Source organism: Mesoplodon mirus (genome assembly GCF_964341445.2).
Source record: "Mesoplodon mirus genome assembly, chromosome: 18".
NCBI lineage: Eukaryota > Metazoa > Chordata > Mammalia > Artiodactyla > Ziphiidae > Mesoplodon > Mesoplodon mirus.
In genome coordinates this window covers 63,049,472-63,076,083 of record NC_138994.1, presented here as the reverse complement: position 1 = coordinate 63,076,083, position 26,612 = coordinate 63,049,472, and the positions used below count along the sequence as shown (strand labels likewise).

Here is a 26,612-nt window from a genome sequence, read left to right as displayed (position 1 = left end):
GGCCCGGTTATCCCCCGATCGGCCCGGAAATATCCCCATATTTCCCTGCGGCCGGCGGAGCTGTGGGACTTTAGAATTTAGCAAGTGAGCAGTGGGGCCGTACAAAATCGGACGTTTCTCGACAGCAAAGGGCACAGCTCTATAACCTTAGTCCTAACGGTTGAATTGCTTGTCTCTCCAAATAAAAATGGTGATGGTGGTATAGTATCCTGAGTACACACATTCACCTTTTAGAGAGTAGCATTTTACATGTTTTGAAATATACTCTTTTCAGCCAATATTTTTCCCAAGACCGTTTACCCAAAGTGGAAAGGAAACGGAGGGAGCCTGTGAGGAGGGAAGCAGGAAGCAGGGAAACAGGTACAATCCCGTGTGCCTGATCAACCAGCTGGTGAAATTTTAGATATTAAAGAAAAATAAACCTCACATGAGATGGGATAGAACCCTGGAGGATCCATAAGCATAACTCCCCTATCTGATCAACAGCTAAGCTTGTGCTGATAAAGAGAGGGCCATTTTAAAAATGGAAATGGTTGGGAGGAAGCAGTGTAATGTTTCAGTCCTTTCTCATGGTCAAAGAAAAAATGAGTATTAGTTTTCTTAGAAACTGAAAATGAAGAAAAAGACCCAACAAAGCAGCACTAATATAGAGATTTTATTTAAATCGTATCGAGTTTTTACAGCACATTGCATGTTTGTCACAACGCAACTGCACAGTTTGGATTTTTGGCCACATCATGTCACTTACACCCACAAGAGCTCTGAAAGGAGTATTTGATGAATACATCTGAGCTGAGAGCCCAGAGTCTCTCTCCAAGGCCATGCAGTATGTTCTCTGATGGGACAGCCCCTCGAAACAGCCACACAAAGTAGACAGATACAGTCTCCTCAAACGTTGCCAATCGAAGTGCAGTGAAAGTCAAGTCAATTAAAAAGCCACTCACAACTGGCAGTAAATTTTAATGACTGAGAAAATGCTTAGAAGAATTTTATGTATCAAGACAAGGAATAGTTTGTTATTTTTTCAAAGATCTCAGGAATTTCCTGGACACAAAATCTCCATTATACAACTCCATTTAAACGAAAAAAAAGTTCCGCTAGACTGACCTAGATACGCCAAAACTTTTTAGGTCACATCCATGGCAAGTAATAAAAGCACAGATGCTTCTCAGTAGGGCTGAAGAAAAGGTCAGGACAAGTAACAGTTCTTGTTCTAAATGCAGATCCTAGTTATTTTCGAATGAAAATTTTTTTTCTAGGAAGAAGCATGAACAAGTAGCAGTTAGACGGCTACCATAATTTTAAAACAGGCTAAGCCTAAGGGTAATTTACCTTTTATACACCAACGAATTAAGGAAAATATATAAGGAAATCCTAGTGGTTTCATTATAGGTCAAGGAGACTGTATCTGTCCCAACCACAGTACATGGCTATATCACTGTATCTTTTGGTTAAGTGCCACTGGTACATATTAAGATGAAAAAACAAAAACAAAAACAAAATAAAAACCCTTTGGTCCAAATGGACACATTTTCTCTCCCAGTTTTGGTATCGAGGCTTTATTCTCTTCTGTTTGGGTTCCATTGTTAAGTGCACAGAAATAAGACAGCAGCATTTGTACTGAAACCCTCACATACCAAACAGCGTATTCTAGGAGGTAAAAACCAAACACTAGATTCTACCCTCAAGGTGTCAAGTGTTCAGGATAAGAAGCAGTGTGACCCAGAGGAGGCAGCGGCCAAGGGAAAGAGGACATGTGGGAAGCGGGCGATGGAACAACAACCAAAAAAAAACAGCCTTTTATTTTCATGCCAGGAGAGGATCAAGGTGTAGCTCCTGTGTTAGCACCAGGACAACTAGGAAAAGTCAGGCGCAAAGGGTAGGGCACAATCAGCAAATATTTCACAAGGATAATTTCTGCTTTTCCCTTCTCATTCTTCACAGTGCATACCTCGAGAGCTGCCACTGAGTAACAAAGACTCCTGCCTTCACAGCTCAAAATAACTGATTTCTGCCAGGACTGAACATCAGCAGGGTTTTCCTCTGCTCCCAAAAAGGTCTCACTCCCTAACACCGTCCCCCTAAACTGAATGTTCACTGATGCTGGCTGACGAGCCAAGTGAAAAATACAGCAAAACCTCCACTTGCTGAACCAGTCTTTAAACCAAACTCCACAGAAAGACAGAGCTAATGCAACTAGAGGGAGTGCCTCTAAAGACTGAGCCTTCATGCACAGACACAGAGCACAGAGGTACAGGGTATAGTTCATTTCAAATAGGATAGGAATTCCTATCTTATATACTATAATCTGCCTTTTTCAAGGTGGAGGAGAGATGGATCTGGTTATCATTTGGAGTTTGGTTATACATATGCCTTTCTATTGCTGTTTGGGGCACACATCACCAGGCAGTATCTAGGAAATCGTCATCTTGTGACCCCAGGAGAAAGAAACTGGAGCCACCAACTCAACGTTAAGCTTCCAGACTCTGGGTCTGGATCAGGACCATCACCCCAAGGTGAGGGTCTCACCGGTAGAGGACCTCCTGCCAAACTGGAATCCCTCTGCCCCAGTCTCATGGTACCCAGGAGGACTTCTCAAGACTGTATCTTTGAGCTCTGTGATTTCATGAGCCACACCAAGGAACCTTCAAAACTACACCTGAAGCAGATCCTCCCTTCAAACCTGCGAAAACTGGACAGGTCTTCTCCTCTGGCATTCAACTGGAAGCTGTAGCAATGGGTTTCTTCAGATGTTGGCTCATGAGTTCCCTGGCCCGAGATACTTGGATATGTTCGTAACATGAGTTACAGACGAGAACTGGATCATAGAGTTGTTGATCAGGAATGGGCAACTTCAGGTGGCAGCAACCAGCACAAAATACATTCCCACAATTTCTGCCAAAGGACAGAGAGGGGAGAGTTCATCAGAAATGCCGATATGCTGGGAACGAATGATACTCTAAAAGGCCTTACGTGAGTAAAGAAAAAGTTGGGAGAAAACAAAAATAGTTCCTATTAAGATATCTCCATTTTCAGGTTAATTCAGTTTAGTTCATAACTATGTCCCTCAGTAGCCTTTACGAGCCATACTGAATCATAGGCAACATCTTACCTGCAATGGTGTCTGCGTTTAGCCAACCAGAATTCACAGTCACAATTATAGCAATGTGATGCCATATGGTCTGGAACCCAGCGAGTCACCTAACAGAAGGCAAAAGGAAAAATCCCAGGTCCTTGTCAACAGAGTGGAAAAGCAACACTGCGACAAGGAAAGCATCCCAGAAGAAAATGACAAGGCCGAGGCAGCGACGACTTCCCTACAGAGAGACTCATCTGGGGAAGAACATGTCACTCATCTCTGAGAAGTATGAGAACTCACTGGCTTGCAAAAGTACCTGCCGCATGTTTGCCTGGACATACCTCAGTCTCTTTCTTATCAACAGGTTCCCAGCTTGCTTCTGAAAGGCAGTCTTCACTGTGATCAGAACCAAAATCTTCTGTATCACTGCCATCTGACTCCTTCAAACATGTCTAAAGGAAAAGCAAAGGCATCACCACCATCATCTTCATCATCGCTAACATTTATTGTTTACTATGCATCAGGCACTGTTTCTAAGTGCATCACATGCGTGAACTTATTTAATTCATCACAACAATCTTATGATGTATGCTATTATTATCCTCATTTTACAAATAAGGAAACGAAGCCATAGAGAGTGTTAAGAGCTGATAGGTAGTAAACGTGGGATTTGGACCTAGCGTTCTGGCTTCAGACCCATGCTCTTAACCAATATGCTCCATTACAGTATGGAAAGAATATTTCTCCTGTTACATTCTAAATCAGGAGTTCGCAAACTATGGCCCACAGGCCAATTTGGCCCACTGCCTGTTTTTGTAAGTCAAGTTGGAAGACAGCCACACTCAATTCATTTACACATGGTCATTACGGCTGCTTCTGTGCTACGACAGAAGAGCCTAGTAGCTGCAAAAGGGACTCTATGTCTCACAAAGCCTGAAGTATTTACTGTCTGGCTCTTTACCAAACAAATTTGCTGACTCCTGTTCTAAACCATCACCCTGAATAGTAAGAAGTTGTTAGCCCTGACCATCCCACCAGCAGAGGAGTGGGCAGCAAGCAAGGGGGAATGTCCTAGAGCTGGCTTCTAGAAGCTCCCCGAGGACTGCTGTGCCAGAACCCAAGGCCTCCCGACCCAGGGAAGCCTAGATGGTCCTCATCATCTCTCACCTGGCTTATTCCAAAACATCCTAACCAGCCTCCCCACCTGGGTTTCATCCTCTTGACACACTGTCGCTAGGGTAGTAGCACTCTTTTTAGTACTCAATTTTTTTTTTTGGCCACGCCATTCGGCATTCAGGATCTTGGTTCCCAAAGGAGGGATCGAACCCATGTCCCCTGCGTTGGCAGCGCATGGAGTCTAAACCACTGGACCACCAGGGAAGTCCCCCTAGGGTAGTACTCTTAAATGCAAATCTGACCATGTGACTCACTAGCCACAACTTTTATTGCCTTGAGGGTAGAATCCACACAACACAGGCACTCAAGCTGAACTTCCTAATCCCTTTCCACTTCCCAAGGTCACCTCCCGCCACACTACCGACTCCCTCCCTCACTGTCCCAGCACAAGTGTGCACGCATGCACACACACGTGTGCGAACACACACACACCCCTTTATTCGAGCCATACCGCTGGAGTACCTATTGCCTCCATGCTTCTGCAAATGGTATTTCTTTTTCACTCTCTACATGGCTAAAAGCGACACATTCTTCAGCACTCGGCTCAAGCATTAGCTTCTCAGGAGAGCCTTCCCCGACCTTTGACTCCACCCAGGCCCCCAACACCTGATGCTTCCCTCAACACTGAAGAACAGCATTCTAACTGTCTACTTGTCTCTCCCAATAGACTGTGAGCTCCTTGCGAGCGGGGACTATGGCTTTCATCCTACAGCCCAACCCCCTAACTCTGGCACACAGCAAGTACCCAAGGAATGGATACGGAACGGGTGAAAGGCTGGACGGACCGACAGAATGAGTGGCTGGGTGGCAGGAGGTGAGTACTTACAAAATCATCCTCGTAGTCCATGGGGGGCTCTGCTGGAGGGGCGCAGCAGTGGCGGATATCCAGCCTCATCTGAAGCTCACGCACCTGTCGACGTAGCTGTTCCACCTCTTGCTTGTACCCTGCTTCAATCTGCCGTAACCTGTGCTGGATCACATCCGTGGGAAAGGGGAGTCCATCGTCATCCAGGTAGAGAGGAGGCGCTGGAGAGGGGCAGCTCAGGGGAACGGGCTTCGTGCTGGAGACCTGCTTCGGGTGACCAGACAGCCACATCTGGTGGTTTTTTCCTCCTGGACCAGTACAGTGTCCATTGGAATGAGTAGAACAGACCGGTGACCTCACCCCTTCTCTCTGAGCCCACTGTCCCCCAAAGCAGGGCCCTGTTGCCCGCATCTGCTTACTGCTCGACCTCTTGCTACAACAGCCATAGGAAAGCAGCCGCCGAGGGGTGGTCTCCCCACTCGGGAATGAAGTCACCATCCCTTGGAAGCTGTCCCAGTTGGACCCTAAGAAAGAGAACTCACTGATCTGGCTCTGAGAAATTGGCTTTCGGGCCAATTCCAATGGCACCTTTCCAAAGCGAGGGTTTTCCAATAACTGCCCATTCCTATGATTCCCTCTTTTGCCCATGTCTTCTTCCCCCTGAATCAGATCTGGCACAGAACCAGGCTGTTCCTGGTGGGAGACACTTGCCACAGACCCTGGGGGGTCTTGGTTGAGAAAGTCAGTGCTCGGGTCTGGAGGAATTTGGCAGGTAGCACTCAGTGGGTTGCAAAGGGTGCCCAGACCGTGAGCTGGAGCACCTCTGGAGGGTACACCTAGCACAGAGTCTAGCTGGGCCTGCTCGGGGGCACCTGTGAGGGAGTCCTGGGGAGACTCAGGAGAATCACACATGCCATCACGCTTGTTGGAAACAACTTTAGAGAGTGCTCGGACAGCTGCTCTTTCAGGACAATGTTCAGGTGGCTCCTCTGGGCCATCTAAAGTCCTACCCAGCTCATCCTGGGCAGGAGGGTCTGGAGCTGGTGCCTTAGTCTCTTCTAGGACTTTGAACTCAGGATCAGAGGTGCTGCTCTTCGTTTCCTGGGGCGCTGCAGCATTAAGCAGTCTGTAACTTGGAGAAGAGCTTCTGTGACTCTTGAAAGGTTTATTGCTCAAGTAGTCTTTCTGGCTGCTGGGCAGAGACGGAGGAAGAGCCATGTCTCCTACAGTCTGCTGAAGACCTCCTACCCCAGATTCCACGAAGGTTGTCTCTGATCCCTCAGGATTGCCATGCCAGGGCTCCAGGCCTACTCTGGCCTCCTGACAGTGGTTATTCAGGTTGGGGTCACTGGATGTGCGCGTCAGGGGGCTGCTTGTGTCACAGGCAGAAAGAAGATCATCCATAGATCTCGTTTTAGGTAATCTGGAATGACAACACACCACCTCCAGGTCAGGAACTGAGCTACCTCCCATGTACAGGAATTGGGCCATCAAAGCAATCAAAGCCAGAGTTCACAAGAAATAACAACATTTAAGATTACAGATGACCAATGTTCACTGCAAAAAGTCTGCTCTGCAAAAAGTGGAGGACGTGAACTCCAGAACCCAGGCTCTGTCCTCACCTTTCATCAGTCTCACCCCACACAGTCTCCCTGGCAATCTCAACCACTCCCGTGGCTTCAACTGCCTCCTAAGCTGATGCCTTCCAAATCTACCCTTCAGGCCAGGACTACACCTTGGCCTCCCACCTAATGCCCAACCGCCTCTATCACACATGGCAAGACAGAAAGAAGGTGGGTTCTGGAGCTTGACGATGCTGGCTCTGGCACTGATTAGCTCTGTGACTACAAGTAAGCTATTTAACCTCTCAGACACTTGGTTTCTCTCCTCCATAAAATGACAATAAATTACCTTGCAGAGATGCTACGAGGATTCAAAATATAGACAACCAACCGCAAACTAATTAAGACTACACTCACAGGACTTCCCCAGTGGCCCAGTGGTTAAGACTCCGCGCTTCCATTGCAGGGGCCCAAGTCCGATCTCTGGTTGGGGCACTAAGATCCCACCCACATGCCGCAGGGCGCGGCCAAAATAAGTAAATAAATACACAAAGGTTACATTCACGACTCCTCGTTTTTACAGCTTTTTTCCTTATTATAAATTATCCCTCCATCACAGGAGTAAGCAGCACAGCTTTTTACAACCACTTAGTGGCAGCGTGCTCCTATGAGTCCCAAGTCGGCACGGAAACTTCCCCTAGTGTACAGGACACGAAGTTCTAGAGGCATTCTGGCACACCAGGGGGTAACAGACATTTTCAAGAATGACCGCCCTAATTTTTAAAGTTCTAAAGTCCTTGGAGCAGCAAAACTTGAGGGAAATCTGCCAGGAAACAGCAGAGACTTCGCTGGACTCCTATTTTCAGATGCTTCAGTCAGCCCAGCCCACACTGAAAAATCCCTCAAAGGTGGAGTTACAATAGAGCTAGCTGATTTTTTTTTAAGTGTTTGGTTTTTGAAACTTATTAATACTTCTTTAAAAGTATTCTTGTGTTTGATTTTACTTTCGTGATCAATGTGTGTCTGTGTGGTGACAGATTCCAGGAAGGCAATGACAACAGTCACAATTACAGTCTCTGGAGTCCCACAGCCAGAGCTTGAATCTCACAGCTTGGCAACTTGTTGATTTTTTTCTTTTTTTTTTGTTTTACTTTTTATTATGGAAACTTTCAAACATACAAAAGAAGTAGAGAGAAGAGTGTGAAGAAATCCAATGTACTCTTTATCCAGATTCACCAATAGCAACAGCCTGCAGTCCCCCACAGCTGACTCCTATGTACACCGAAGGTCTAATTAATAATGCTGGCGGAGACAACAATGCCTGAGGAGTCTGAGAGAGCTCATCCAGCTAACGTGGTCAGGGAAGGCTACACAGACAGGGTAGGATCTGAGCTGGGGAGAGAAGAATGGGTTGTTGCACTTTAACGGAAGAAGAGGAAAGAGAGCAGGACGTTTCTGATCTAGGGAAAGGCAGAACCGAAGGGGAGTCAGGTCAGCTGTTAGAGAAACCATTTCCTTTAAAACCCTTATACAACTACACCTCTAAATACAACTCCATCTCGAACTGCCTGCAGCACACCTCCTGTGTGCTGTCAAAATATTTCAGTCCCAACCTGCCGGCATCTCCTCCTTCTCCCCGAACTGACGCATCTTCTCAACTTTTCAGTGTCTATAGGTGGTACTAATATCCTCCTGGTTTCTAAGCTCACAGACTTGGGACCTGTCTTCGGCCTCTTTACTCTTCACTTCCGCCCTTCAATGTTCAGGCAGCGCCACAGACCGCTAATGACTTCTCAACAACGTCTGACTTTCACCCTCCCTCTTTTCCAAGGGCTCTTCCTTTCATATCTGAACTACAGCAGTACTGCCTGGTCTCTGTGCCTCCACCTACACTGCTCACTGACTAATTCTTGAAAAACTCCATTGTTTCCAGGCCATGGTGACTTACTATTGACAACTGAATCAAAATAAACTCCTCAGGGGCTTCTCTGGTGGCGCAGTGGTTAAGAATCCGCCTGCCAACGCAGGGGACACAGCTTCGAGCCCTGGGCCGGGAAGATCCCACGTGCCGCGGAGCAACCAAGCCTGTGTGCCACAGCTACTGAGCCTGCGCTCTAGAGCCCACGAGCCACAACTACTGAGCCCGTGCGCCACAACTACTGAAGCCCGCGCGCCTAGAGCCCGTGCTCCTCAACAAGAGAAACCACCACAGTGAGAGGCCCCCGCTCACCACAACTAGAGAAAGCCCACACGCAGCAACGAAGACCCAATGAAGCCAAAATAAATAAATAAATAAAATTTATAAAAAACAAAAAAACAAAATAAACTCCTCAGTATAAAAGCCCTCAATGAACTATCCTGTTTATTTCTTTCTATTCCTCAAAATACCTCTTCCCAAACCCTGCCAGCTCCAGAGAGGTGGTTCTTCTTCATTTTAAAACAATTAGAAACTCTCTCGTGCTTCTAACTCTTTTGGACCCCTCTCCACTAACCCTGTTACCAAGCTCATAGCTCCCATTATTCCATTCATTCGTTTGTTCATTTAAGCATTTACTAAATCGCCTATTATGTGCCAGGCCCTGAGCCAGGCACTAGGGACACTAAAAAGCCATGGTTCCTGCCTGGTCTTCCACGAAAATGTCTCTGAGTAAACAGTCACCCTATGACCCCTTTCTTACTTCTCATTTCTCTAGTAGCTTTGAACAAGACACATTCTTATTCGCTTAGATGCTAACTTAGAATTGTTCTCTAATTGTCCTATGCCTGATCTTACAGCTTTTTAAAGGTATCTTATAGGATCAATATCTTCTATGTCTTTGGTACAGCCCATAAAACCTAGTACAGTACTAGGCAACTTGTAGGTATATAAGAAACATTTATTGGTTTGAAAAGTTAGATATTGATTTAAGGCAATGGTTGTTAAATGGGCCACAGAACTTATTGAGAATCTGATAAAAAGTTATGGCCCCTCTCCATAGAAAAGCAAACTTATGAACCTATACCCAAATTCTGCATAGTTTGTGGAAAGAGAAAAATCACAGAATTCCTGAAGCCTATCCATAGGCCCCTGACAATGGACGCAGCTCCAAAGACCCTAAAATCAATAACTTGGGGGTTGGGGGGTTTTGTTTTCCTTTATAATATTCAACCAATTATGTAAGTTATATTTTAATTTTAAAAACCTTCCACCAGTAAACAAAGATCAAAATTAGAAATGCACATATGCTTTGAACCCAGCATTTTCATTTCTAAGAATTTATCTGGCAGAAACACTAGCAAAAAAGCAAAGGTATACACATACGGTAACACTACTGAACTGTGTACTTAAAAATGGTTCAGGGGCCTCCCTGGTGGCGCAGTGGTTAGGAACCCGCCTGCCAGTGCAGGGGACACGGGTTCGATCCCCGGTCCAGGAAGATCCCCCATGCTGCAGAGCAACTAAGCCCGTGCGCCACAACGACTGAGCCCGTGAGCCACAACTACTGAAGCCTGCGTGCCTAGAGCCCGTGCTCCGCAACAAGAGAAGCCACCGCAGTGAGAAGCCCGCGCACCACAATGAAGAGTAGCCCCCGCTCGCCACAACTAGAGAAAGCCCGCGCGCAGCAACGAAGACCCAACACAGCCAAAGATAAAGAAAATTTTTTTAAAAAAATAGTTTTGATGGTAAATATTGTATGTATTTTACCAAAAAATTTTTTAATATATACATATAAGAATGTTACCTAAAACACCCCCTATAATGACTAAAAAATGGGATAAACCTAAATGACCAGTTGAAAACTGGTTATATAAATTGTGATGCACTCTAAGTTTGGACTATTATGCAGCCGGTAAAAACAATAAAGCAGCTTTATGTGTGCCGTCGTGGGTGACATCCTGACACACAGTGGGGAAAACAATTTGCAGAACGGTACGCAAAATATGATTGTTTTTGTATTTAAAAAATGTTTCTACGTGAGACTGGGAGAGTGTGGCTGTATCAAGGTAGAGATAAACATCTGGAAGTGCACGCACCAAAGTACCAGCTGTAGACACCTGTGGGGACAGGGATCGGGGAGGCAGGACTGCCATTTTCTACTGTTACATTGCTTGGCTTTTTTTAAAAACAAAGAACAGATATTACTCTTATAACTTAACCAATCTCCATTCTACTTCCCCCCAAATATTCAGCCAGAATATCACTTTAATTTTTATGTCTCCCTTTAAATTCTGAGGGAGTAATGGGAAGGCCGTTCCCCTTCTGGGAACCCATTTCTCTGGAAGCTAATGCTGGACACAGCCAAGGTTATTACTAAGACAGCAAGCTCCCCATGCCTTCCACCAATGAACACCAGTCGAGACCATTCCCACGCGTCTTCCTGAAATAGTCCTTTCTGTTCTGCTCTCCTCTCCCCGGGGTCTGTCACAAAGGGTGAGAGCAGCTTGGAAAACAGGCAACTCTTCTCTTACGAAAGGACCTCGGGGGCCTCCCTGGTGGCGCAGTGGTTGAGAGTCCGCCTGCCGATGCAGGGGACGCGGGTTCGTGGCCCGGTCCAGGAGGATCCCACATGCCGCGGAGCGGCTGGGCCCGTGGGCCATGGCCGTTGAGCCTCCGTGTCCGGAGCCTGTGCTCCGCAACGGGAGAGGCCACAACAGTGAGAGGCCCGCGTACCACACACACACACACAAAAAGCAAGGACCTTGGGAACATACAGAGTGCCCTCCAAGCTAACTACGAGTCTTGGGCCAAGTCTGGCCTTGAACTGGCTCAAGAGGTTGCTTTAAAATATCTCATAAAAGGAAAAGAACAGCATTTAGGCAAGACCCAAAGCAGCTGCCGCCTCCCTAGGGCAGAGAGGAGAGAGCAAAAGAGCTCTTCTTACCTGTCCAGAGAGCGGCCGGAGAACTCCTGGCTCTGAGCCACCGGGGAAAGGTAGAGGTCCACGCTCTCCTCCCCGAGCGTGCATGGAGATGACGCTGGCAAGTAGACAGCTGTCCAGAGGTGCAGCGCCCGGACATGACACACGGGGTGCAGGACCTAGGGAAGCAGCCCCGTGCGTGGGTTCTGTGAGATGTTTCGGGCCCCCCTTTCCTTCCTAAGCCTCTGGGCCCGCGTCCTTCCCGCGGACTCGGCCTTTTCTCCCTGTAGGTCCCCAAGACGCACCTACGGGATAAGGGTGCGGACTTACCATTTCTGAGCCTGACGTGTAGAGGAAGTTGTGGAAGTTCTTGTTGCCGGCTCGCAGAAGGGCCCACACGGAGCAGGTCCGCTTGTAGATGTTGCGCTTCTCTCGCTCACAGGGGTTGTTGGCCAGGAACGTGCCGTAGAGACAGGAGTACGTGTGCTGCACCAGCTTTACCTAGACGGCCAAGACAGCTTGCACCGGGCCTGGGCCGCCGGCCCCCACCCTGGCCTCAGGCTCACGGACTTACCAGGAACGCTTCATTAAACTCAAACAGGCAGGGAAACTGCTTGAGCAACTGGTGAACAGAATCGAGCCACTGGAGGAACACAGGGCACTGCTCGTTCTGGTCCTCTGCGTTCTCCTGGTGGCCGCAGCGGTCTCCAAACTTGTGCCCAAAATCCAGCCAGTCAGATTCTACTAACACTTGGAAACCCTGCAACAAAGAGGAGGCTCAAGTGTAGGGCCTCTCTGGGAAGGCTACTGTGCTCCTTCCAGGGATGCCCGAAGCAGGGGGCTGGCAGCTTCAGAGAAGAACACGCCCAAACCTAGAAGAGGACTTAAAGCCACCAGTGTCCTCCACGGAAAGATCCCCCAAACGGATCCAGAGGGCCCAGTACCTTCCCCAAACGCCCCTTTCCCACCCAACCCCTCCGAATACCTCCAACGTCCTGTAATACGGGTCCAGTAGTATTTTAGCCAGGGCTACGATCTGCGGCGTCCGGTCCCAGCCATCTGAGCAGTGCACCAGCACAGGCCGGCCCTCCCGGTCTACTGTATTAGCCACGAGCACAGCTGCCTTCAGCATCACCGACAGGTGCTGCAGCCATTTGGTGCTCTCCAGAGCCGACAACCAGCTACAAGAGAGCAGAGGTCACATCTGTCACTAAGGGCGCCGAGGCTACAACAGTCTCTCCGCCACCCACGGCCGGCCACACCTTAACAAAGTCCCCAGTGAGAGCTGAAGCTAAGAGGCCCAGCCCGTGGCCTTTCTGCCAAGAGGTATCTAGCAAGAAGGTAGGGAAAATGGGACCTGTGGTGGACAAGACACTCTTCGGATCCACAGAGGAACTTGGAAGCATCACACGCTCATCTAGTAGCCACTTTCTCTCCCCAGTTCTCTGTGCCCTTGAGGACAACTCATCCAAACAAAAGGAACCCAGTGTCCTGTGGCCGTTCCAAAGCGTTGGCTGAGAAGTGGAAGAAGTATCCTTGGAACTAGCCCACTGCACCTAGGTCCTCGGGTTTCCTGTGTCTCACACTCCCCATCTCCCCCCGCCCCACCAGACCTTCCAAGCACGAGAAGTACTGGGTAAGGGATGAAACTGGAGGGTGGATGGAATCAGAACAGGGAACACCTACTTGCTGGGATCGGGCATCTGGCTACACACAGCGCGGAGGTACTGGAAGCTGTTCCGGATGGCATGGATGTTGGCCATCCCCATGAATACGACCTCACAGTTGGGGTAATACTCTGCACACATAAGAGGAGAGTGGAGCATAAGAGCATGTCCCGGAAACAGGCATCCAGGACAAGAGCAGTCCAGTGGGCAAAGCTTCCCTGGCAGGTCAGAACACTCCAGGACGGGCACTCAATATACTCTGGACATCTAAATGCCCTTTTACCTCTGGATGCTCAAGCGCCCTATACTAATATTGATAAAAATAACATCAATGACAATGATGCTCGAGTACGACTAGTACTGACGATACATAGTAAATCCTCAACAAACAGTAGCTGCTCTGTGCCAGTAACTTTATACATGTAACCTCTATCGTCCAATAACTTTGCAAGGCATGTTTCACCCCCATGTTACAGACGAGAAAGTAAAACTCAGACAGATTAAGCAATTTAAGCATAGCCACAGCCATTGAGTGGCAGAGTCCTGATCCCAGGCCAGGTTTGTTTGGCTCTTTCCACTAAACGAGCTGTCCCCAAAGCCACCAGAGCACAGGCTGGCCGCAGACACTGAGGTAACAGCCATACCTTCACATTCACAACCTCCGCCCTTGGCCCGGTTGGCCACCGCCGCCGTGTAGGATCGGGCATCCAGGATCAGCAGCTTCTGGGGGGCAGCTGTGCTCTCCACTCCAGAGCATGCAGTCAGGGAGGAATCTAAACACACACACAGCAGGGAGAAGACCCTGGGTCGGCCATCTGCCCAGGAGAACCCCACCCTGGGGCACTCCCTTTGATGAGACCCCTCACACCCCATCACCTTTTCGTCCCCACCAAAAAAGACAGGGGCCCAGACACCTTGTGTGTTGTCGTTTTCTTCCCACCCTCTCACTGGGGACTCCCTTGGAGCCCAGGAGGCCAAGGTGGGAGCCTAGTCCCCAGGGGGCCGACACCACCCACACCTTACCGAAGTCAGCGTCACATGCCTCGCCGGCATCACTATTCCCGGTGCTGACAGAGCCCCCAGTGGTCCTTGTCCCTGGGTCCAGGGCACAGGCTTTAGCAATGGACGTGACTAAGTACTCATCATCGGCATTGCGCCAGCCCCACCAGCTGATCTCGGGCTGGCTGCAGCGGGCGATGGCGGCCCCATTGCGTAGGTGTCTGACAAAACAGAAGAAACCATCAGGCCCTTGGCATTCACAGCCCCCAGAGGCCTACTGCTGAGACCCCAGGGGGCCAGACCAAGATCTCCAGAGCCAACAGGGGCCACCAGATCATCCAGGCTATGATAATAGCAACCAAAAGCCCTTAACATCTCGAGACGGCTTTACAGTTTACAAAGCACTGTCACACATATTTCTCAAATGGGCTGTGTATTCCCAAGGTGACCTTGACTCATCAAATCTGCACAGCACCTGCTCCAGGTACAGACACCCAGCAGGAGAACAAGCCTGGGCCCAGAGCATGAATAACTCCAAACCTCATGGCTACTACCTGCCTCACAAACTTTTTTTGTAAAGAACCAGGCAATAAATTCTCGGCTTTGGGAGTCACAGCCAGTCTCTGTCGCATATTCTTCTCTCTGTGGTTTTTTTTTTTTTTTTTGCGGTATGTGGGCCTCTCACTGTTGTGGCCTCTCCCGTTGCGGAGCACAGGCTCCGGACGCACAGGCTCAACGGCCATGGCTCACGGGCCCAGCCGCTCCGCGGCATGTGGGATCTTCCCAGACCGGGGCACGAACCCGTGTCCCCTGCATCGGCAGGCGGACTCTCAACCACTGCGCCACCAGGGAAGCCCCTGTGTTTTCTTTTTTTAAATAACCTTTTAAGAATGTAAAAACGGGGACTTCCCTGGTGGCGCAGTGATTAAGAATCTGCCTGTCAATGCAGGGGACACAGGTTTGAGCCCTGGTCCGGGAAGATCCCACATGCCACAGAGCAACTAAGCCCATGCGCCACAACTACTGAGCCTGCGCTCTAGAGCCCATGAGCCACAACTACTGAAGCCTGCGCACCTAGAGCCCGTGCTCTACAACAAGAGAAGCCACGACAATGAGAAGACCCGTGCACCGCAACGAAGGGTAGCCCCCGCTCGCCGCAACTAGAGAAAGCCCGCGCGCAGCAACGAAGACCCAATGCAGCCAAAAATAAATAATTTTTTTTAAAAATGTAAAAACCATTCACAGCTCACAGGCTATACATAGAACAGGATACAGGCCGGATTTGGTTCACAGGCCATGGTTTGCCAACCCCTGTTCTAAAGCAATGTTTCTCACACACACACACACACACACACACACACACACACGCAGGTCCTAAAAAGAAAGAAAGAAAAGAGAAAGACAGAGAGAGAGAGAGAGAGAGAAAGAGAGAGAGGGAGGAAGGAAGGAAGGAAGGGAGGAAGAAAGAAAAGTATGTAAACTCCCCAAAAGCCTCGTCCTCAGGAGAAAGAAAACTGAAGCAGTTTTTTTTTTTTTAATTATTTCATAGCCACTTCCCTGAAGAGTGTCAATTCCCAGTCAACCACACTGCCGCAGACCTCCACTTCTGACTCTCCTCACTGCACGAAAAGCATCCCCCGACTTCCCCGGCCCCCACCGCCTCACCTATACACAACCACAGGGACCCGCTTCCAGGAGCGGAAGGAAGCCACATTCTGCAGCTCTTTATCTGTGATCCACACGGGAACCAGCAGCTTCTGGGGGTAACTGGGGCACAATCTGAGAAGAGACCAAATGGGGTCATGGAGCTTGATTAAAGACCTGTGATCACAAGGTCCCCAGGGATGGCCCTGTGGGCAGAGGGACCAGGAGCCCTCCTCCCCTCATAGAGCCAGGAGCTGTGCCCCCCGTGCTTTATCCACACAGGGAGGAAGTCTGGGTCTGGACAGGTGTTTTGGTTCCCCACCCAAGACCCTCTCACTTGTAGTTGCTGTTGATATGAGAGACTCTCCAGACGTTCTGCAGGTCAAAGCCCATCCTCGCAAGCTCAGCCTCCTGCCGACATCGTATGTGCTCTCCTGCAACACAGCCCCCGCGCCTGTCAGCATCCAAGAGCACGAGGTCCAGGGCGGAGGAGGGGTGAGAAGCAAGAGACAAAAGGAAGTCTCCTAAAGAGAGCAGCCTGGCCTCACCTGGCTGACACAGGTGGGTGTGCTGGTCCTCCTCAGTCAGCCCCAGGCACCAGGCATGGTAGGCAAAGGCAAACAGGTCCTCGGGCTTCGCAGGTCTCGCTGTGGCCCGACTTAGCCGCGAGAGCCACTCTTGGCACTGCTTGAAAGTGGAGAAGTGGCACCTGCCAGGCAAGAAGCCACGAAGTGAGGCAAGAGGTGAGTGAGCTCTGGGGCCATAAGGGTCAAAGACCCAGCCACAAAAAGGCTGTGGGGAGGGGAGACTGCAAAGCAGGAGGTAAGGCATGGGGACCCTGGGGAGGACCAGGGAGACTGGGCAACACCCAAGGGACATTGTCTTTGTGACAATTCTCTTCCCAAGAACTCTTGTCCTTGAGACGTAAGGATCCCCTCTAATGGGGCCCGACCATTTCTCATATCAAATCTGAATGCTATCAAATCTGGCCCTGAATGTCTGCTACCCCTTGTGTCTTCTCCCGTGACTCTCCAGCACAAACCTTCTGTTTCAGGGAGGAAGTCCTACCCATGTCATTCCTGTCTCCTTGTTTTTTCACTTCTGCTTAATAATGTCTCCTCTCAGCCTAGCCACGTCCTACTGATACTCTGAAGAAAGTTGCAGTCCCACCTCTTCCTTGAGGCCTTCCGAGCCTAACCCACTCCACAGACCCCTTCCTCTGTTATTCTTAGTACGCTGGGAGTGTTACACGGTAAGTTTTCCCAGAGCATATTGCCACAGGTTAAGTCTTCCTTTAGCAACTAGACTTTAATCTCCTTGAAGGGAAGGGCAATGCGGATTCCTGTTCTTAATGCCTATAGACCCGAGTACATGGCAGGCTCTAAACTGGGCATCTTTTTTTTTTTTAATTAATTTTTATTGGCGTATAGTTGATTTACAACGTTGTGTTAGTTTCAGGTGTACAGAAAAGTGAATCAGTTATACATATACATATATCCACTTCTTTTTTAGATTCTATTCCCATATAGGTCATTAGAGAGTATTGAGTAGAGTTCCCTGTGCTATACAGTAGGTTCTAGTTAGTCTGGGCACCCTTTTAATAATCCTTGGAGTGATTCGTCTTTCTCTCATATCCAGTCTGTCAGCAAATCCTATCACCTCTACCTTCAAAAATCTGACCACTTCTCACCATTTTGATGGCTACCAACCTAGACCAGCCACCATGATTTCTCACCTGGGTAACTGCAATAGCTTCTTAATTAGTCTCCCAGTTTCTGCCCTAGCTTTTGCCCCCATCCTTCTTCCATCTTTTCTCAATACAGCAGTCAGAGTGATTCTATAACAGAACACGTCACTCCTTTGCTCAAAACCCTCCAGCGGTTTTCTCACTTCCCTCAAAGTAAAAGCCAGTCATTATGACAGCCTGACACCCCCCTTACCTCTCAGATCTTGTATCCCATTATCCTGACCCACTTGCCCTCCACTCCGGCCACACTAGCCTCCTTGTCATTCTTCCATTGTGCCAGGCTCATACCCACCGCAGGGCCTTTGCATGCACTGTTCCCTGTCTGCCACACTCTTCCCCCAAATACCCACTGGTCACTTTCTTCAAGTCTTGACTCAAATGTCACCTTTTCAGTGCAGGCTTCTCTGATCACTTTTTTTAAGCCTACAACCTTCACCCCCATAGCACTCCGTATCCCCTTTCCCTGCTTTATTTTTTAACTTTACATTACCGTGATTTAACGTATTTTACTTACTATTTACCACTCTTATCTCCCCACTGGAATATAAGCTCCACGAGGGCAGAAAGTTTTGTCTGTTTGTTCCCTGCTGTATCCCCAGTGCTTAGAAAAGTCTGGCATAGAGGAGAGTCTCGATAAATACATGATAAATGAAGAAGTGAATGAACCAACAACGTGACTGTTCTGCACCAGACATCGCCCTATGTGCTCTCAGAGGCATCTTCTCATTTGATCCTTATAAAAACTCCATGAGCAGTATCGCCATTTCTTTAGGTCAAGACACTGTGGATCAGAAAATTGACCCCCCAACCCAGACACGGTTTTCACTGTTTCTTCCAAATGGGGAAAGGGAGGCAGTATTTTTCCTTTCTTGCTCCAGAGAAACCCTGCAGCAGAGAGGTCTGGACAAGACTAGGGCCGGAGGACCTGAGCAAGGCTCCGTCGTTCTCACCTCACCACTTTGGAGTCCTTGCAGGCGATGTGCAGCTGGAACATATCACGGCTCTCCACGCTGTCAATCATCCGGAGGGGGACCTGGAGAGGAAATGCAGACTGGCGCTCATATCCCCCCACTCCACATGACTCCTCATCCCCGCCCCTGCCCAGATGCTGATGTATCAATAGAAGGAAGGAAACCAACATTTACTGAGGGCCTCCTAGGTGCCTGGTAATGGTGCTGGGTCCTCTACATGTGTGACCCCAATTAATAATCACAAGAAACCACAAGGCGGGCGTTTTCAAACCATATTACTAAGGAGGAAATTGCACCTCAGCTGGGTGATTGACCAAGGTCACACAGTTGGTAAGTGGCACTCTTCCAACAAAGCCACTGTGCCCCTAGAAGGGCCAGCAACAGAGTGAGGGAAAGACAGAAGAGGGGAAGCGAAAATTAAGTGAGAGAGACAGAAAGACAGACTTGCCGTTAGAAGAAAGATAATAAGAAAAAGAAGGGAACCCCAACTCTTTGGAAACATGATCACGTAGAGCATTGGAGCAATCCCACCTTGAATTCCACAGGGATGCTGGCTTGGGTGTGGGAGAACAAGACAGAAACTCACGTTGATGACAGAATCCTTGAACTTGATATGCAGCCGGTAGTTGGAGATGGCAATGAGGGCATCGGCCGCGCGGCCCAGGAACTCCACTCCCTCCCCCTGCAGCACTGGGAAGGGCACCTGCCGAGGGGCAGAGGGACCCTCAGTCCAGGAGTCAGTCACCCCTGCATCCCCTCTCCAACCCCTGATCTGTAGGATCTCCTCTGGAAAAGCTGGGCCAAGGCAGGACAAAAGTTCTCTCCGTGGTAACAGCACCAGACAACAGCTATCCAGGAAAGCTGCCTTTCCTTCTCTGGGGTCAAAGGCTCCATAATGCACATACAGACAGGCTCCCCGCCCTCCAGAGACCAAGCAGCAGGAAGCCAGAGCTCCCACACTAGATCCCCTTGGAGATATTTGGGTTGGGGGAGGGGAGGGAGGGTGTTTTTTCACCAGGCGGGGAGCTCTACCCACCCTGGGCCCCCAGCTCTTCCTTACCTGCAGATTCTCCTCCTCTTTCACTAGTTCCTTGGGGGGGAACAGATCCTTGGCTTGGATGTACTCCAGGCTGGGGGGCCCCTCCTCACCCTGTGGGGAAGGCCTCAGCCCTAAGTCACCAGGCTCCGCCTGGCCCGTCAGGCCTCCTCCTGCTCCCCTCCCCTCAGTAAACCCACGTACACCCCACACACACTGATACAGGTTCCGGTCACCGGAGAACGGAAGAGAGACCTGGCTTGGTTGGAGGGGTGACGTGGAGGGGGAACTCAATCCTCTGAAGCCTAAGAGAAGAGTAAGGTCCACAGAGTCCCTGGGAGTCTGCGCTCCTCAAAGAGGGAACCTCCTGTAGAGCCACATTTCCCAAATGAAGGAGAGAAAATGAAGGAAAAGAAAGGCGAATGTACGGGTAAGACAGAAGTGGGAATGGGAAGTGCTGCCCTGAGAAACAGGAACCAGGTGTGCAGTTGGTCACAGAGACAGGAGGGGACGCAGGCCCCTGAGGCCACCCCACTGAGGCTTTAATCTGGTGGGTGAAGGAGACAAAGAGGAGTGGGTCATGGGATTCAGTCCCATGCCTCTAGAGGGCCTTCACGGATGCTTTCAAAAAGAGGATGTGTTTTGGAGCTGAGCTTCTCTTCCAGTTAGGCCCACACTGCTAACAAGCTCCTGCCACCTGCCAAGCAACCTGCCCTGCCTGCTGATCTGAGGGGAACTCCTGAGGAATACCCACAGCAAGCGGAAGTAACTCCTTTCCCGGCCACCAGGGAGGGAGGGGAGAAGAGGGGATCCACGTGCCTGGGAGGAACCAGGGGACCCAGGACAGCCAGGGGAGGGAGAGAGAGGAGGCCTGGCAGATACTGGGCGGGGGGGGGGGGGGGGGGGGCGGGCGGGAAGGGGATGGGTAGGGAGATCTGCGAGGACAGATGGGGGAAGCTGGGAAGGAGCATTAAACCAGAGGGGGAGGAGGGGGGGGGCTGGGAATGATGCAGAGGTACGGAGGCCTGCAGAGGCAGAGAGGCAGGGAAGATGGAGAAGAGAGGCTGGCTGGGGGACAGTCAAGGAGAAAAGACTGGCGTGTCAGGTGAGGGATGCAGTGGTGGAAGGGGGAGGGGACTGGAGCCGGGGAGACAGCTCAGACATCCTGTGCTCCCCGACCAGCCCCCTAACATCCCAGATGGCCTACTAGCCACATCCCACATCCCCAAGCAAGGATGCAGCGGGTGGGCCCAAGATGGAGAGGCGGAGGTAAAGGGATGTACCCCTGCAGGGCGGGGCCTGAAGATCTGCAGTCAAGGGCAACAGCTTCAGGGCTAAAACGATGGGTCGCAGCATTCCAGTCCCCGGCCTTCGACAACCCCCGGCACCCGAAGATTAAAGCAAGTCCAAGAAAGAAAAGGCATTATGTCCCTTCCCCTGCCAGGGCCCTTGGTAAGGGGGATGGGCTGAAATTCGGGATCTCAAGGGCCGGCCCTGGGCAGGGCGGCGGGTGCAGCCAGCGTCGGGGTCCCCGGCCCGCCGCAGGCGGGGCCGGCACTTACGAAGCAGCTGAGCATGGAGCAGGAGACGCGGGCGGCCAGGCTCATGGTCGCGGGCGGTCTGGGCCAGCGCACATGTCCCCGGAGCCGCTGCGCTGCCCGCCAGTCTCGGGCGTCCGCCGCATCCCGGCTGCGGGGCCGGCCAGGTGCAGCCGCTGCGGCCAGGAGGCGAGCGCGGGCGACGGTGCTCGGCGCGCGCCTCTCCCTCCTCTCCACAATGGAGCGAGCCCAGCTCCGCCCAGGCGAGGGGAGCTCCCCGACCTCGCCGCGCCGCGAAGGCGGGGGCGGGGCGGGTCCCCGGGCCCCGCCCACAGCCCCCTACTCCTCCCTCCCCACCACCCCTCCGCGGCGTGGGAGCGCGTCCTCGGAGGGCTCCTCGGGGCTCTCAGGAGTCTGGGCTGCGGGACTGCCCCGCACCCCCCCCACGGCGTGGGAGGGGGCGGCAGGACCGCCTACATCTTTTCATTTCCCATCTTCCCACGTGAGCCACCCCGCACCACTGTTTCAGACGTCTGTCCCCACGCCCTCCTCCCCTCTTGGAGTCCCCCCAGTGCCTGCTCGGATTCCCAGGATGAAGCTCACCTCCCTCCACGCGAGGCCCTTTCTGGTTTCTAGGCTTCCTCCTTTCCCTCCAAAACCACCACTCACCATTCCCCGGTCCATCAGTGTCCTCCAATCCCCTGACCTCACTAATCCCACTCCCTCTTTGCCCCTTAGAATGGACACTGGTCTAGTGCCAGTTGGGTCATTACACACCCCTGAGGGGGGAATTTCCTGGGTTTTTTATTCCATGGTCCCTGCCCAGGCTTACTTCTTCATCTCCTCCTCTCCCCCCTTGTTTCACATCCTGTGTCTTCTGGGTAAGAAAGTCCTTCTTGGAGGAGAAAGGATTTCTTAGGCTGGGAAAGAGAAGAGCTGGAACTACGGACCACAGAAGCTACGCAAAAACAAAACTCACGGAGGAGGGGGGGAGTTGGGTAGAGGGCCAGAGAATAAGGGGCGGCGATAAGAGGCTCCAAATGTCGCCAAGAGGGCTTCCCTGGTGGCGCAGTGGTTGAGAGTCCGCCTGCCGATGCAGGGGACACGGTTCGCGCGCCGGTCCGGGAAGATCCCACATGCCGCGGAGCGGCTGGGCCCGTGAGCCATGGCCGCTGAGCCTGCGCGTCCGGAGCCTGTGCTCCGCAACGGGAGAGGCCACAACAGTGAGAGGCCCGCGTACCGCAAAATGTCACCAAGAGTCACAGAAGGAACTGTTTGGAACCCCACACTCCCTGTCCCTGGTAACTTTCAGAAACCAGGGCTTTTGTTTCGGTTTTGGTCTTGGGGGAAGGGAGGAATAGGAGAAAAACCTGACATTTTATTAAGCGCCTACTATGAGCCAGACACGTTTCAAACATTATCTCACTAAAACCATTCAACTCCCAAAGAAATGAGACTTCAGGCTTACAGAGAAAGTAGGCAATTCACCTAAAGTACTTAAGTGGTGGTGCTAGAATTCAAAATTAGACCAGGCTGACTCTTTTCAGTGTATCACAGAAGAGAAAAAGGAAAGGGGCTATCAGTTGGTGGGGGTTAGGACCAGCTTTCTGAGAAGAGACCAGAAGAATACCGCACACCCCACACACCCATGTGTCTGTGGAGGAAAAGAGTGAGTCCTCTCACCAACTGAATGCCTTGACCTGTCCCTAAGCACAGGGGACACGTGAAAGAACTAAAGAGATACAGCCAGAGCAAGGACCTGGTCTGGACCCAGGCTTGTAGCTCCCCACTCCCTTCTCATCTCACTGCTTCCTCCCAGCTCTCAGGGGTTAAGGGTTTCCCTGAACTTGGGGTGAAAAAGGGCAGTTACAGTTACCGGAAAATGTATGGGATCATTATAATACACACACACACACACACACACACACACACACACACCACCCCCAGTGATATTCTGGGCACCTTGAGGGTGCTCTCCTGCTATATATTCAGTCAGCTGTTGCCTACAGTAGCTTAACAGACAGCAGGACCTTGGAGCTAGAGAAGCCCCACAGTTTTAGTGGAGTCACTCCTGATACAGCACCCACAATATTCAAGGGACCCAGTAGGAAGTACAAGGATCTTGATATAAAGGAGCCCTTGCTTTTCAGACCAGAACAGAGAGCTTCACCCAGGGACCAGGAGAAGCACGAGAAGGGCCATTATGAAGAGCTAAGGGAGCCAGTGGCAGTGTGGGGAAGGCATGTCATAGCACATGCAGAAAAAGACGTCTAGAGGCTTCCCGTCCCAGTGCTGTATATCGGCTGATGTTTTGCAACCTAAAGAAGCCCTGATTTATCCCCAGGGCAGATGAACCTGTTTAGTTGCTGAACAGAGTAGCCTGGAGCTCAAGGTCCAGGAGGGGCGGGCAGCTTCATGGAGAAAGACACAAGGATTACAGAAAACACAGTGGTCTGAGGCAAGAGTACTCACCATTCTACCGTGGTGAGGGTCCTGGCTACCTGCTTCTCACTGCAGAGACCAAGAAACATAAGCACAAAGAGCAACATTAACATCACCATAGAATCAACAAATGCCACACATCTACTCCTGAACTTCCCCACAACTCTTATTTGCCTTCCTCGCAGAGAAGCCAGCCTCTCCACAAGTCACCATGCTAGACAGAGGCAATGGGAGCTACATGAGGAGAAGGCAACAAGCGACTCTGCAGGGCATGAAGGCAGCCATCAAGTTCTGGAGCAGGACTCAAGAGTCCCGATTCCCAGTCCCAGAAAGAGAAGTAAAACACCCCAAACCCTGTTCTTTGTGGGAGAGCAAAAGAACTGCCAACTCTGAAAAGACAGAGGCTGCCCCACCAGGGCTCACTTCTGGCCCTGGTGGGAACGTGAATCCACAAGAGCGGTCTGCCAGCCTCTGAGTCCGGGAGTAGCACCCACCTGACCTGTTTGCTGGGGGCAGAGTCCAGAGCAGAGGACAAGAGGGAGGGGACCACAACCTAGGAGCAGAAGGTAGCAGGGCTGGACATGCCTTGCTGAGTGTACTTGACACCAAGTGGGGTGCAGGTCAGTGGGAGGAGACCACACAACGGGGACAGAATCAGGCCAGTGCAGGCCTCAGAGTCAGTACCTGTCAAATGGGCCCAAGCAACAGAAATGTCAGGATGGGCCTCCTTGGCCCACTTAGGGAACCAGGCCCAGGTTTCACTGACATGTCTCTTTATGCCCGCTATCCGAGCTCAGGGGCAGTCCAGCAGTGCCCCGCAGAAGGCTGCGGGGATAAAAGTCTCCATCTGTGGCCCTGCCCGCCTCCGTACTCACAGCCCACCCTCCCCACGGGGGAGCCAGACGTGCTGCCTCACCGCCCACTGGCAAGCAGCCTCAGGGAAGCGGAGAGAGGGAGAGACGAGGACAGGCCTGGGAGGCCCAGGGTTCCCGGACCTAGGTGATCTGGCCACGGCGGGGGCGGGTCAGGCTGACAGGGGAGCCCAGGTACCCAGGTTTTAGGGGCGGAGCCTAAAGACTCGGAGGCGGAGCCCCGAATGACAGAAGGCGGGGCTCACGAAAGCCGGTGGGGCCGGGGCGGGGCCGGGCAAGACGCGGTCGTTGTGGCTCCCAAACTGGCAGTGCACGGGGCACGGTGACTCACCCAGGTGGCGTCCGCCCGACCCTCCGAGGCCGCGCTCTCACTACTTCCGTCTCCCGCAGCTGCGGAGGCCGCGCAGCTTCGACCCCACCACGGTGCCCCTCTCCCCAGCCAATCCTATCTCTGGCCTGTGCCCACCCTGGCCAATAGCCACACCAAGTCCCGCCCTGCCCCCCACCACGCAGCCGCCGCCCTCACTCTTCACGCCGCTCATTGGTCAAATGGGGCAGACGCCCTCCCAGCCTTTAGCCTATCGGGTGCCGGAAGACGAGACTGTACCTGGAGGGAGGAGGCGCGGCGCGGGAGAGGAGACGCGACCAATGGGAAATCACAGCGCGTCCCTGCGGTAGCCAATGGGAGAACAGTAAAAGGGGGGCCGCTGGCTAAGGCTCCAGGGGCCGGAAGTGGGGGCGGTCTGTCGCCTACTGGTAGCGCAATTGAAGGCGGGCCCTCGTAGGGACAGAGGCCTTACAGCCACTTCCGGTGGCCACCCCGCCCCCGGGTTACTTCTCAAGTAGATCTCCGGTGGCACCTTAGTTTATCCATTTTCCGTTTTGGTTTCGCCGCGGTTGTCCGTCCCAAAGCCGGAAGGGAGAGAAAGACCCCGAACGCTAAGAGAGGAGGGAGGGCTGGGCCTGAGGCTCCGTCTGGGTCTTCGACTGGCGCGGGGTGGGGGAGGGTTTCCCTTCTTCCGCACCTTGACGTGTTCCTCCAACCTTCACTTTTCATCCGCGAACCGACCCTGCTCTCCGTGACCAGAATGAACGGTGCCTTCAGTTTTGAGAAGACCTCTCACCTGAGAAATAGGACTGAGACTGCCACGAGCTAGCTGCGACCTTCTGGTCTGTAAAGGGTGTGGGGAATAGGACTCTCCCGAGGATCTAGCTCTTCGCTCCTCCCTTCCTTTCTCCCACGGGGAGCCAGAGCAGGCAGCAGAGCGGTGGGTGGCCGCTGGAGGTCGCCGTAGCCCGGAGATAACCACCAACCCGACAGAAATGGAGAACAGTTGATTCAGATTCTCAACCGATAGCTTCAGTTCAGGAGTGGGCCTGAATGCTTTAATAGCAAGCCCCAGGGCCATTATGTCCTCACGTGTCTCTTTCTTATAGGACACTGGGACTTTTACTACATTTAGTAAATTCCAGGAAAACTGGAACCTTACCTGTGTTCAGTGCTTAACTCCAAGGTTTAAAACAGTGTTTGTTGGGACGTCCCCGGTGGTGCAGTGGTTAAGAATCCGCCTGCCAATGCAGGGGACACGGTTCGAGCCCTGGTCTGGGAAGATCCCACATGCCACGGAGCAACTCAGCCTGTGCGCCACAACTACTGGGCCTGTGCGCCACAGCTACTGGGCCTGCGCTCTAGAGCTTGCAAGCCACAACCACTGAGCCCATGTGCCACAACTACTGAAGCCCGCCGGCCTAGAGCCTGTGCTCCGCAACAAGAGAAGCCACTGCAATGAGAAGCCCACGCACCGCAATGAAGAGCAGCCCCCTCTCGCTTCGACTAGAGAAAGCCCGCGCACAGCAACGAAGACCCAACGCAGCCAAAAATAAAATTAAAAAATAAAAAAATAAATAAAAATTAAAAAAAATAAAACACTGTCTGCAAACGAGCAGATGCTTAATAAATATTTGTTAAATGAATCCTGAACTCTTCCAGGACGATGACTGTACTCCATCCATTCCCAGCAATTACTAGTGTTTGGTGATTCCAGGGGTTTCAGCATTTGTTCAGTGCTCTATCACAGGCTTCCTCGAGTACAGAGCTTAATTCGTACTACATATCCCTTTCCCCAAATCAGGGGAAATATGAAGGCTGCATGCAATTAATACGATGTTTTCTCGGGGGAGATATCAAATCCTAAACTTCTATGGGGTTGTCAGTACTGTATGTGGTAAAGATGAG

General features: G+C 51.4%; 1 protein-coding gene across 9 annotated transcripts; it reads right to left on the bottom strand.

Annotated features, from left to right (window-relative positions):
* Positions 1-599: 599 nt before the first annotated feature.
* Positions 600-26,471, bottom strand: MTMR4 (myotubularin related protein 4). Of its 9 annotated transcripts, none has more exons than XM_082604566.1 (19): positions 25,402-26,471; positions 23,535-23,573; positions 19,549-19,638; positions 19,075-19,191; positions 18,468-18,550; positions 16,319-16,479; positions 16,108-16,204; positions 15,792-15,905; positions 14,151-14,347; positions 13,772-13,900; positions 13,147-13,258; positions 12,446-12,641; positions 12,035-12,220; positions 11,791-11,961; positions 11,485-11,639; positions 5,082-6,483; positions 3,421-3,531; positions 3,113-3,201; positions 600-2,895 (listed from the first exon to the last, which is right to left on the bottom strand). In XM_082604566.1, exons 2-19 carry the CDS (start codon positions 23,535-23,537, stop codon positions 2,718-2,720), a joined length of 3,591 nt encoding a protein of 1,196 aa, XP_082460692.1. In that variant the 5' UTR covers positions 23,538-23,573; positions 25,402-26,471; the 3' UTR covers positions 600-2,717. The 9 variants fall into 9 exon arrangements, with proteins under 9 accessions (XP_082460692.1, XP_082460695.1, XP_082460697.1 ...); XM_082604569.1 differs by having other exon boundaries at positions 25,501-26,471; XM_082604571.1 differs by lacking the exon at positions 25,402-26,471 and adding an exon at positions 24,903-24,966.
* Between the last annotated feature and the right edge of the window lie 141 nt (positions 26,472-26,612).

What these genes read in the sequence shown, in the direction of transcription:
- MTMR4 (XM_082604566.1), bottom strand. An exon ending in TGGACTACGAGGATGATTTT is followed by an intron (nt 3,532 to 5,081) that starts GTAAGTACTCAC and finishes CTTTTCCTTTAG; the next exon opens with ACATGTTTGAAGGAGTCAGA. An exon ending in TTGATAAGAAAGAGACTGAG is followed by an intron (nt 3,202 to 3,420) that starts GTATGTCCAGGC and finishes GCCTTCTGTTAG; the next exon opens with GTGACTCGCTGGGTTCCAGA.